This window comes from Octopus sinensis, linkage group LG4 (assembly GCF_006345805.1).
Source record: "Octopus sinensis linkage group LG4, ASM634580v1, whole genome shotgun sequence".
Lineage (NCBI taxonomy): Eukaryota > Metazoa > Mollusca > Cephalopoda > Octopoda > Octopodidae > Octopus > Octopus sinensis.
The window spans coordinates 66,545,487-66,558,741 of NC_043000.1; the positions used below are offsets into that span (position 1 = coordinate 66,545,487).

Here is a 13,255-nt window from a genome sequence, read left to right on the forward strand (position 1 = left end):
CCTGTCGTATATATCTTATATTAAACTTTTAATACTTTTTGATAGTTATATAATTAAAAAATTAATAATTAACTAAATAAAATAAAATAAAACAATAATAATAAATATATATATATATACATATATATTTAAAATTTATAAGTTTAAATTATTTAAATAATTTTTTAAATTTTAACTTTAATTTAAATATTTTAATTTGGAATTTTATATTTTTTATATTTTATACTTTTTTTAAAATTAATTTTATTTCTATGTATTTTGGCTTATGATTTTCACTGTTTGATTTGCCTAATAGTGGTTTTATCTCTAATTTAATATAATATAATATTATATTATATATATATATATATATAATATATATATATATATATAATATATATATAATATATATATATATATATATGTATGTGTGTGTGTGTGTATATGTTTGTGTGTCTGTGTTGTCATCCCAACATCGCTTGACAACCGATATTGGTGTGTTTACGTCCCCGTAACTTAGCGGTTCGGAAAAAGAGACCGACAGAATAAGTACTAGGCTTACAAAGAATAAGTCCTGGGGTCGATTTGCTCGAGTAAAGGCGGTGCTCCAGCATGGCCACAGTCAAATGACTGAAACAGGTAAAAGAGTAAACGAGAGTTATGACCCGGAAACGAAATCGAAAAATAAAAAAAAAAATAGTGCAACGGGTGTAAACAAAAGATGTAGAAAACGAATATGAAAACACAAGTGTGCGGAAAGCAACGGGGTGGGGTGTTTAAGGAAATCTATATATATAAAACTGTAGTTGTGTGAGTGTCTGTCCCCTTCGATTTAGATTCCTAACTACTCCCACATTTTGCGGTGCAGTTTAACCAAATTCGGGTATCTTATAGTCGTGATTCATATCGAGCCCGTCTGAGTATTAGCGCGCGTCTACGATGAGTCTACGATTTTAAAAATAATTTAACATCATTTTTTATTCCATTTTAATGCGTAATTTTTCGTGTGTCGATGGTGGCGGAGTTGGCGTCCATGGTCACACCTGCACCTGTTTGCTTCTCCCCCTTCTTCCCTCCCTCGTGAAGCTGTGGGGAAGGGAGTGTAAGGAAATCAACGTCGTAAAGCGTTGTCAAGGAGACCAGCGTTCTTTTAGAACAATGACTTCATGGCTTGAAGACACCAAAACAGAAATGGCTAAGAAAGCCCGAATTGGCATCTATAAGGGAAGTAACTCTCTAAAAATGCTTATATAGTTATTTCCCTTACAAACCCGAGCAACGCCGGGCGATACTGCTAGTGTTATATATCTTTCAAACGGCATACATTACGATTATAACGAAAATTGTGGGTAAAATCTTTTCCGAAGGAGTGGAGAGAGGACTTCGGAAAATTCACAAGATCCGATTTTTTCCCTCGTAACTTTAAGGAAAATGGATATCTTTTAATGAAATTGAATATAAATACTTTTCAAACGACATGCATTATGGATAACTAATGTGCTATACGCCCCTTATTTTTGTTCGGAAAAGGTGGTGGTGGTGGTGGGGGAAGGGCAATAAATGCGTTTTTTGAAGGTGAGATGCGAAACTGCATTAGCCAGTTTTCTGTACCCATATTTTAAGATAACATTTTGCAGAAATACGTTTTCTAGAGTGTGGATTACATTAGACTGACAATTCGAACAAGTTTGAAAAGAATAATAAGTGAAAATGCTGAAATTATAAAAAATAGTGGTAACGAAGTCTGGACAGGAGAGAGAAAGAATGATACAAAATCCTTACAAAAACCACGTTAGTGTTTGTGTGTGTGAAACAAGTAAAATTATAATATTAAAACAAAATATCTTTTACATACCTCTTAAAAATCACTGGATATATTAATCCCAGATTGCAGATTGTGGCATATTAGGTCACGGTAATTCATTTATAGAAAAAAGAAAAAAACATTTTCCAATAATTCCGGTTTCTCCCACCCCTTTTTTCCGAACAAAAATAAGGAGTTTGCGGCACATTAGGCATCCGTTATGCATGCCATTTGAAAGGTATATATATACAATTTCATTAAAAGATAGGAAAGACTTCCGCCCGCCACCCCCATTTTCTCCCAAATTTGTTTATTTTTCTAATTTTTTTTTTTAGCCAAAAACCCCCGTTTTCGGAACGGAGGTTCCGAAAACTTGCCAAAAATCGGCATTGTTAAAATTTTGCCCTCTTTCCGCCCCGCAAAGTCTTTAATTTTGACTTGTTTCCCCAACACTAATTCTAACACCAACCCTAACCCTAAAACCCTAACCCCAACCCTAACCCTAAAACCCTAACCGTAACTACAGAAATGTTTTGAAATTTTTGTCCGAATCATAATGTCCGTATTTCCCCATATATTAAAAAAAAAAAAGAAATCTTTAAAAAACTTTTACAAAAATTTTTGGAAATTTTTTTCAGAATCATTATCTCCGTATTTTTCCGCACATTTTGAAAAAAAACAAAATTTTAGAAAAAAGTAAAAAAAAGAAAATGAAGGAAAGTGGGGGTGGTAATTTAAAAATGCGATTTTTGCCAGCAGATTCGTATTCCCCGTAACCAAAACAAAAAAAAGGTGGGGGTTGAGTCGAAAAAAATTAAAAAAGAAGGGTGTGTTTTTTTTGGTGGGGAGGGGGGCCGAAATCTTGCCAAAATGGGGAAAGACTTCCGTCCCAAAAATATTCATTTTCCTTAAAGTTACGAGGGAAAAAAATCGGATCTTGTGAATTTTCCGAAGTCCCTTCCCCACCCCTTCGGAAAAGATTTTACCTACAAATTTCGTTATAATCTTAATGTATGATGTTTGAAAGGTATTTATATAAAATTTCATTTCAAGAAAACCCCATTTTCCTAAATGTTATGAGGGAAAAACTCGGATCTTGTGAATTTTCCGAAGTCCTCTCCCCGCCCTTGCTTTCCGCGCAATTTTGTTTTCATATTCGTTTTCTTCATATTTTTTTTACACCCGTTGCATTACTTTTGTTTCGATATCGTTTCCAGGTAATAACGTCAATCTCAACCATAAATTAAGATTAATTAAAAATTAAAATAAATCAAAAATGCTAAGATTAAGTTTGTATGACATTTCAAAACTGGGCGTGGTCTTCTGATAAATAATACCAGCACTCCATAACATGTTAACGATATTTTTTACCTCCCAACTTAGGGTTAATGTTTCAGTCTTTGCAACACTTATTCTCATTCCTGTCTTGCAGCACTCAACAGCAAACCCATTTAGGTCACGCTAGGGAATCCGGCCGGAAAGTATAATGAAGGCTGCTTGTGATAGGACCTGTGGAGGAGGTGACTAAGGACTCAACCCTCACGACCCTTCAATGAGTAGTGGGTGGAAAAGATGGACAGAAGGGGAGAATGCAGATTTCCTCATAACGCCCCATAATATATATTTTTGAACACTTTTTCCATCTTTTTTCCGCGCAATATTCTTGCTATATTCACATACTTTACGTCGCAAGTGTTACTGTCAGAACACGAAGAACCAGGAACAGATACTCCAAGACATTTGTTTCTCGGCCAGCAATCCAATGACCGAAAGAGAGAGCTAAATTGCTTGTGTTTTTATGTTTTCTAATTAAAGTAGGTCAACTGAGAACAATAGGATTTCTCTAGAATTATCCACCTTGACCCTTGGATACCATGAAAAGGTCCAAGAGGCCAACATAGTCTCATTTATCTCTTGGTGCAGAGAGAAAACAAAAGACCGGAAATTTGTTTGACAATTAATGAAAATGTGGATTCGGTTTCGAATCCTCTTAGCTAGACTGTAGCATGCTGCTATATATCCATTGTCTCAGTTGATCACGCTTGGGAAACCAGCCGAACAGTCCAATGATGATTGATTTTGATAGGAACCTATAGATGTGGCGTCTGAAGACTCTATTCCCAAGACCCTCTCAGGAATAGCGGGCAGAGAAGATAGATGGATAGACAGATTCAAAAATTCTGCTTTGTCACATCATGTCACGCTAGCTCGTCCTAAGAATTGTTTTAATAGTTTACATGTTTCTTGAATATCCAATCTCTTATACAATTATTTCACATGTAGGAATTCAGTTAGTGAAACAACTGAATGATTATTAATGAGATTGACGGAGAATCCCACATCATACTTCGGTATTGATTATCTGATACTAAAATTTGAAAGATAAATGTCTTTTTGCAAGATTTCATAGTTATCGTTGCAAAGGCTAAAAGACGACGTATGAAGATCTGGTTAAATAGATTCACAAAATCGGCCCCCTTTAATTTCGCTCAGATTGTTTTCAATTTTGGTGTATCGATGCAACTCTTTTGAGCTACAGATTTAAAAAATAATTTTTTGTAACTAAATACTTTCAAACTTCGGACACTGGTAGAATGTGTCATATAAAACATGTTTTACTCTTAGCATTTTGATAAAAACTTATATTTACGAAGTTATTTCTCCTTAAAGTTCTAGTATTTCGGTAATTTCAACCAATCAATGACGTGCATTCAGCTGAATAAAATTACTGCTGTTGTTTGTCAACAAGAACTTCCGGCGGGGTATATTTCGTTTGTCACTGTTATTTATGACAACCCTAAAACCCTAACCTTAACACACTAACCCTAAAACCTTAACCCTAACCCTGAAACCCTAATCCTAACCCTAAAACCCTAACCCTAAAACCTTAAAACCAGTACAAACGCACGAACGATGTCATAAATAACAGTGACAAACGAAAAATACACCACCGATAGTTGTTGTTGACAAACAACGGCAGTAATTTTATTCAGCTGGATACACGTCATTGATTGGTTGAAATTACCGAAATACGAAAACTTTAAGGTGAAATAACTTCGTAAATATAAGTTTTTCTCAAAAATGCTACGAGTAAAAGATGTTTTATATGATACATTCTACCAGTGTCCGAAGTTTGAAAGTGTTTAGTTACAAAAAATTATTTTTTTAAATCTATAGGTCAAAAGGTAAAGATCCCCGCATTTAGTCGAACAAATCGACCCTAGGACTTATTCTTTGTAAGCCTAGAACTTGTTCTGTGTCGGACTCTTTTGCCGAACCGTTAAGTTATGGGGACATAAACACACCAGCATCGGTTATCAAGCAACGATGTGGGGAACAAATAGAGACGTACATACATACATACATACATACATACATACATACATACATACATACATATATATATATATATATATATTGATAAAAATGGTAAGACAACAAAAGAATGAAAGGTACCTCGATATTATGTAAATAGAGGAATTTATCTGTAAATTTAATATGTGACAATTATTCGGTAGCTGCGTGCATACGGGTATATAGACGTGGTTTAACCTTTTTCTATATTGTTACCCTTAGCCCTGTGTTTTCTTGTGTTTGTGCGTATATAGATATGTGTATGAAACTTTTGGTGCGCGTGTGGATGTGTGGGTTTGTATATATATATACATACAAATATATATCTTTGGCGAATGGTGCGGGTGATGTTGTGTACGTTTCAAGTGAAGGTGGATGAGTGTAAACTTTTAGGCGCATGCACATGGGTGTGCGGGGGCGCATGTGTGGGTATGAACATGCGCGCTTACGCGAATACTATGAACTTTTTACCCCCTTACTTTTACTCCCTCCCCTCACTTAGCGGACATTCAAATAGCTCTTTTGTCTTAATAACGGTCAATCACACAGTAATTTCCCTTTGTAATGATGATGATGATAATAATAATAATCATAATAATAATAATAACGTGTCTCTAATACGATATTCGGCTGCTTTCCAGAACTGGGCTAAGGAAGAACTAGAACACATTGACTGTTAAACCAGTAAGACAATAGTCATGCGTAGGTTGTTATATCTTAGAGATAATGTTGATAGATTATCCTTACCACAGAAGGAGGGAGAGGGTTGATATCAATAGAAGACTGTGTAGAGATAGTAGAACGTAATACAGAAGAGTATGTGAGAAGAAACGCAGAAACACTGATTTCAGCTGCCAGAAGAGAGAAGAAAGAAGCTGCGGAGACTGCAAGGAAAGAAGCAAACAGGAGAGAGAAAAAAAAGAAGAAATCTGGGGAAAAGAAGTGCACGGTCTGCAACGCAGACAAACACAGGATGTCGCAGCAGATGAGTCTTGGTTATGGCTTAAGACTGGAGAACATTAGAAAGAAACGGAAGAACTTATAATGGCTCTCAATAGGTATCTTACCACACAACTATGCTTGCACCATGCTTCCAGAAAAATGGTTGCTTTCTTAATAACATTTTCTTCAAATAACTTTCAGACGGTGCAGATTACGGTAAAGCTGTGTAAAGCGCTAAGTGTAGAGAATGTAACGAGAAAGAGGAATTCGTTATGCACATAAGTTCCTGTAGTCTTTTGGCACATAAGGAGTATAGTCGCGATTATGTGGCCAAGGTATTCCACCGGAACATATTACAGCAAAAGGGATTTGAAGTTGGCAGAAAATGGCACCAACATCAACTAGAAAGTATAGTAGAGAACGACCAGTTTAAGGTCTTTTGGGACTTTACTGTACAGGCTAACCACGAACATCAAGCAAGGCGAACTGGCATTATATTTCTGGAGAAGAGTAAAAAAGAGTGCATCATCATAGTTGTGGCTATATCTACAGATATGAATGTAGCTGTCAAAGAACAGGACAAAATAGGAAAATGCTTGGATTTGGTTACGGTAATGCGCAGACTGTGGAGGATTTCTACAAAAGTAATCCCACAAGTAATATGTGTCCTAGGTACCGTCACCAACAGACCTCATAGTTTCCTTATTGAGATTGGTGTAACTAGGCGAGTTGCATTAATACAGGAATCTACTATGTTGGGAACAACAAGGATTGTAAGCAAGGTCCCCGATATCTAAGGAAACTGGTTGTGATTCGGTATCAAGGACATTAGTACTGAATGTAACATTCGTGCATAATGTTGAATGATTATAATTCTTTCTCTATTGACCACAAAGGCCACCACAAAACAAAAGGACGCTACAACACAACAGACTCATTAGCATGTGTAAATAGTAAAAAACACTAACGATTAACAATAAAATATCAAACAATAAAATTCCTCCAAACGTCTCAGGAAATCCGGTTGTCCCGCCTCAGTCAGGGCGTACACAGCGATTAGTCTAAAAGCGCCACATTCGCTGCTGTTCACGTTCAGGACGACCAACTTACCTTCTGAGTCCCGGAAGATCGACCGTACCATGAGGCTTATGAACAATTCTGGAACGAGTATGAGAGACGCAAAGATCTCAAATTCGACAAAATGGGTGCCAAAGTGTGTGTGTCGGAAATCCTGGTCTCACTGAGGGCTATCACATCCGAATCAAGCGACGTGACATAATTGCGCTGTCATCCCTGCTTCCAGGGTGACCCCAGGTCACCTGTAACTAAGCTACCCCCTCTTAATATCGCTATTTTGATCAGAAAGAAAGGAAGAAGAAAGGAGATCACTTATCTTAAAGGTTTTTCACACTCAGATGTGTGAAAATTCGTTTGTTGTATGGGGTTCCTTTGGGAAACCTTGCAGTAGCCTATTCGATGACGTGACGGTTGAGTTCCCAATGTCATGTGGAAACTCTTTCTCATTTCTCTGTAACAATTAATTAGTAGCCCAGCCAATATCAGATTCTCTGGGAGATCGATTGTGTTGTTTTTTAACTCTTTCTGTCTCTATGTCTCCTCTTTTTGCTATGTAAAAGAATTGTATTTTTTTTTCCTTTCTTACAAACACAAAGTTGAGTGTAACTTGTTGTGGGTGTGTTTGTCTTCTGGTTTTCTTCTTGTGTGTTGTTCTGCTTGTGTATCATCTTTTCTTGCTGTTAGTAGAGCTGGTGGTGATTGTAACGTATTAGTTGTAGTTTTGGTGTTGTTTGGGTGTCAGTGTTGACTTTCTTTTTATACTATTTTGCCCCTCTTCTTCGTTATGCGGAAGAGTCCACCTCGAACAGGGTAGGGCATGTTTTCTCCTATGATCACATCTGTGATTTTGCACGTTGGCAAGTGGGTGTTAAACAGGTGCAGCGGAAGAGAGAGTGGGGTTGAAATGTCCCCTGGATGGTGATTATTCCTTGATTATCAATATTATCCTTAACATAAAGGCGGCGGGCTGGCAGAAGCGTTTGCACGCCCGGAAAAATGCTTAGTGACATTTCGTCCGTCTTTACGTTCTGAGTTCAAGTCCTTCGAGGTCGACCTTACCGTTCATTCTTTCGGGGTCAATAAAATCAGCACCAGCTGAACACTAGAGTCGATGTGATCAACTCCCCTGAAATTGCTGGTCTTGCGCCAAAATTTGAACCGAATGTTATCCGCCACATTAATTGCTATTACGAAAGGAGTTAACGTTGATGTTGGTGCGATTGTGGGTATTGTCAATTTTTCTGTTGTTGTTGATGCTATTGATGATGATGGTATAAATTTTATTATATTTCCTTCCTTTTTTCTTTGCTGCTACAATTGGTACTGCTTCTGTTGTTGTGTTGGTAGTAGTGGGGCCTTCTTTTTACCCTGTCTTCTTGTGATTGTGGGGATAGAAAGGCGCAGCTCCCTCCCAGTTTTCAGAGAGATCACATCTGGAATCTTTTCCAGATTCTCCGGTTTTATATGGAGGAGTATCTCCAGATTGCTCCCAGAAAAGATCTCTTCCTGCGTCCCTCTAAGGTTACATATGATACCAGCCACCTCTGGTCATACCTTGGTGGGATATCTTTGAATGTTTCTTCGGTCCGTCCTTCGCTGGGATACAGAATAATGACATCGTTCCCTCAGGGGATAACGGAGGATTGCAGAGCGAGGGCCGCGTTCTTGAATGATAATTCTATATCCCCGGCCCCTACTGCTTGGTTCTGGACATGTACTAAACGTCCTCCCATATTTTTCAAGGACCTTTTTCACCTGAGCATTAGTTGCATTCTGCAGGCGCAAATGTTCTTTTTAAAATATCATTTAAGGCAGAGGCTTGACTCTTGTGGCTCAAGGACAAAATTTGTGAATTCAATGAAATACAACACAGCTAAGCCAATAGAATCTCTTCTGAGTAGATTGTATAGAAATTCACCTGAAAAAGTGGTACCGAAGGAGTACAAGGAATACAGAAAATACCAAGACGTTGTACAGAGGATAGACTGGGAGATGTGAAGGAGGTACGGGTAAGAGTGGACCAACAAGTGGTACGAATACCAACTCTTGCCAGTCGCAGTCAATGATCACATGAAACTCATGTGGGATATGACAATCTACAGTTAAGAAACTAAAAATCTTCGACCAGATATCATTCTTCTCCGGAAAGAAACCAAATAACGCATCTTTATTGACTGAGAGGTACCAGCAGATCAAAAGAATGTGAAGACAGTGCACGAGAGAGCCGCAAGGTATCAAGACCTGGTATTTAAAGTTGAGCATATTCATAGAGCCACAAAAAGTCAAGATGTTATCCTTCGTGATTTCGGAATCACTTAAAAAGAACACAAAAACCAAATATAAGAAGTTGGAACTATCAAACATCATTGGCAGTACGCAGCTATACTTAGAACAGCGCATATATTGAGGAAAGTGTCGCATCTCGATGCCGTAGGAAGGAACTGAGACATGACTTAGATAGCATAGAACATCAAAACTGGAGAGATTACTCTGCTGATTCCTAAGCATCGAAAGTGCTCCTTCGTTTTTTTCCCTCCTACTTTCAGATTTGAATTTAAGAGAGCTCTTCACACCTGCTCTGTCGTCCGGCATGCTAGAAATAGCAGTCTCATTTCCCACAGGACATCCTGCCGTCTTAAAAATAAAAATCCAGAAGAAAGAACACATCAAATAGCGTAGTCCAGGGTATAGTGTGTCTTGATAAAAGACGTGATGGTCATGATTGGGTTTGCTTATTCAGGAACTGGGTAAAACTAGTTCAGTGCCTTCACCCCATCTTTTGTTTCTTCATAACTTTCTGAGAGTGCAGACTGTGATTATGTTGGGGGAAGGGGATTAGTCAATTACGTCGACTCCAGTGCTCAACTGGTACTTGTTTTATCGACGCCAAAAGGTTGCAAGGCAAAGTTGACCTCGGCAAAATTTGAACTCAGAACGGAAAGATGGACGAAATGCATTTTGTCTGATGTAATAACAACATCAATGATATTAATAACCCTTTCTTATTTTGGCACAAGGCCAGCAGTTGTGAGGGTGGGGAAAGTCGATTACATCGATCCCAGTGCTCAACTGGTACTTATTTTATCGACTCAGAAAGGGATGAAAGATAAAGTCGACCTCGGCGGAACAACAGCAGTAGCAGCAACAACAATAACAATTATGAAAGTTTGGTGGCAGGAGTCTAGATGATTACGTCGACCAGTACTTATTTTATCGATCTTGAAAGAATGAAAGGCAGAACAACAATAATAATGGTTTCAAATTTTGGCACAAGGCCAGTAATTTCCGGGAAGTGGGTAAGTCGATTACAGTGACACCAGTAATCAACTAGTACTTATTTTATCGACCCCGATAGGATGAAAGGCAAAGTCGACCTTGGCAGAATAATAATAATAATTTACATCTATTTGTTTTTGGTGCTCGTATATTGTTACTGTGTTCAGAAATTAGCGCTGTAATTCATAAATAATGCATTTTACATTTCATCAGTCAACGGACGACTAACTCAATGCTAGTTGGTTAAATGTGCCTTATCTGTACACAACTAATCAATACAGAAGCGATCGACAAAAGAGCTATGGTCCTGAACTTCCGCTAGCCTACCTTCTAAACTTCAACTTCCCGTGTTACAAAAAAAAAAAATATTTTGAATATTCGTTTATCATTGTCATCGGTCCTTTATAAGTGAGTAGATTTTCTCATTAACTATCTTCATATTTGGTAAATGTTTCTTATACTGAATTCTTAAAATAATATTTATTTATACTTGTGCGAGGAAAATCATTAACTTCACTAATTCTCAAGCTGTAACTCTCTTAAGGCCTCCTGCGTATGTAAGGGAAAGTAATTGGCCAAACCTACGAAGTGAGCGTGTATGTTAGAAGTAGGGAGGTGGTGGGGGAACATTTGTACAAGGGGCTACTTGAACATGTAGGGCCACATCTATCCCGAGAAAAATGATGTATCTTTAATTTTAGATATTCCTAAGTGTGCTTTATAATGAATTGATGGAGTTTCGAAGACTTCGTCAACGAAGTGTTTCAGCAATTTGAATGCAGGCGAAATTTCCGTTGCTGGCGGTTTGAAAGGTTCCCCTTCTCGGTTCCTACGCGATCGTTCGACTTGTTAGAAATAGCCCGCTAAATCACATCCTACCATCTTAAAAAAAGAAAAGTGAGAATAAGTTGATGTTAAGATGCATTTGATCATAGACTGTTCACACAAGTTGGAGCTAAGCAACATTAATTAGCTAAAACGTTAATTTCACCTTGGGTAACTATTACAGACCAATTCTTCATTTTATATACTGTTTCAAAGTTAGTTTTAATCGAAGTTCTGTAATTTCAATAAAGTTTAATAAAATATTAAAACAGTTTCCTAGATTTAAGATTAGACGCATTTGTGATGTATTATGAACTTGCACGTGGAAATACCACCAGCAATGTTGCTTGTTATTACCACAATTTAAGGATCTTGTGTTGTAATAAGCGAAAAAGTCGTGAAGTTGCGTATATTTCATATAAGCAACTGATGAACCCCCCCCCCCCAATACTTGGAATTTTAAGTTGTTTTGATTAGCTAATCCACTGCAGAGTTATAAATCTACTCAAACTTTAGCTTTCACCCCCATTAAGCATTGTTTTTTTCTTTCTATAACGCACTACTCTACTTATTCCCCCTCCCCCACGGGATGCATACTTCATGCAGTTCGCAAGTATGTGTTGCTAAGTTCACCTACACTTGGCAGTTAGCTGCGAGCTTTGTGAAAGAAAGTTTCTTAGCTGCAACTCATGTTTTTAACCAAACTTCAAGGCTGTGTTTGCTGTCAATCTGTAAGTTGCGGATTTACTGGCACCCTACTTTATATCAAGCGTTAAAACATATTCTTTTAAATTCTAATTGGGAAGTTTTTATTTCACTTTTATTTTAGATTATGTATTTTCTCTTTACTTACAAATTATATATATATATATTTTGTATTAATTAATATTTCTTTATACCGAAATTATAATATACATAAAATATTAGACGCATAATTTTTAGTATTGAGTACTTTTTCACCTGTTAATGTATTCGTTGCTTAAGATACCAGCTAATTATATACTATTTCAAATGCTCAAGGTGAAGTTTACTTATTAAGATTTCGATTAGAAACAACTAAATACAAAACTCATTCAGATTTTCAAAAAATCATTTAGAAACAATATTGGTACTAAACTATTTAGAAGTTGCGTAACTTGTATACATTAGTTGTGTCATTGCTTTAGAGGGGACCAAATATTACGCTTCTCTGCTTTTCGCCATGTGTTCTTGGTGTATGTTACCGTTGGATTGCCTCCCTTGATCTAGTCTTGCCTAATAGGGAATTCGTCTTTCTGCCGACAGCTCTTGCTTTATTTTTAGCACTTCTTTCTACATTACTTACCCTTTCGGGTATGATCAACTGTACGTATATATATATATATATATATATATATATTTTTTTTTTCATTTTAAGTTTATTTAAAATTAGTTCTTTACGCTATTCTTGTACTTTGCTGTTATTTTGTCAGTATTATATAAAAAAAATAAGCGCATATTTTGATGTTTACATTTTTTCTCGCTTGTTTAAAACTTGATTATATATGACATCTAGACTATCTTTTTTTTTTTTTTACGAAATATATATTCGCAATTTGTACCTCAGTTTGATTACCCTGTATTCTAAGATCGCTTGTGGCTTGTTTAGAGTAACCGCCTCTTTTACTTCGATTTTTATTCCAATTAATGGTGCAGCCATTCGACACCTCTGACCTCTGGTTTGGTACTTAAACTTTGAAAGAAATTCTTAATTTTTCTGCTTATTCAGTTTACAACTGTTTTGATAATCCAATTTAGATGATATCGTTAAAGCCATTAGATTGTAATGTGTATTCGTTTTTGTTAGCCGAAGAGTGTTGCCACACCTCTCCTGAGGTCCCTTCCTTACTTATTTGCTCCATATTTGAACAATTTGAAATCCTATTCCCTTACTGCTGTTGACATTTTACACTATCTCACTTTGACATATATCGGGTAAAAGTGGATATTTTAAATCTTGTTCCACCTGTTTGAAAGTAA

The 13,255-nt window shown here is 36.8% G+C and overlaps 1 protein-coding gene across 2 annotated transcripts in view; it reads left to right on the plus strand.

Moving 5' to 3' along the window:
- Positions 1-11,806: 11,806 nt before the first annotated feature.
- LOC115210267 (girdin) overlaps positions 11,807-13,255 on the plus strand; it is a 49,386-nt gene continuing 47,937 nt past the window's right edge. The window contains exon 1 of one of the 2 annotated variants that reach the window (XM_036502093.1): positions 11,807-11,988. In XM_036502093.1, the coding sequence (XP_036357986.1) occupies positions 11,947-11,988 (42 nt within the window). In that variant the 5' untranslated portion in view covers positions 11,807-11,946. The remainder of the gene's footprint in view (positions 11,989-13,255) is intronic. The other variant, XM_029778758.2, reaches the window with a different exon arrangement.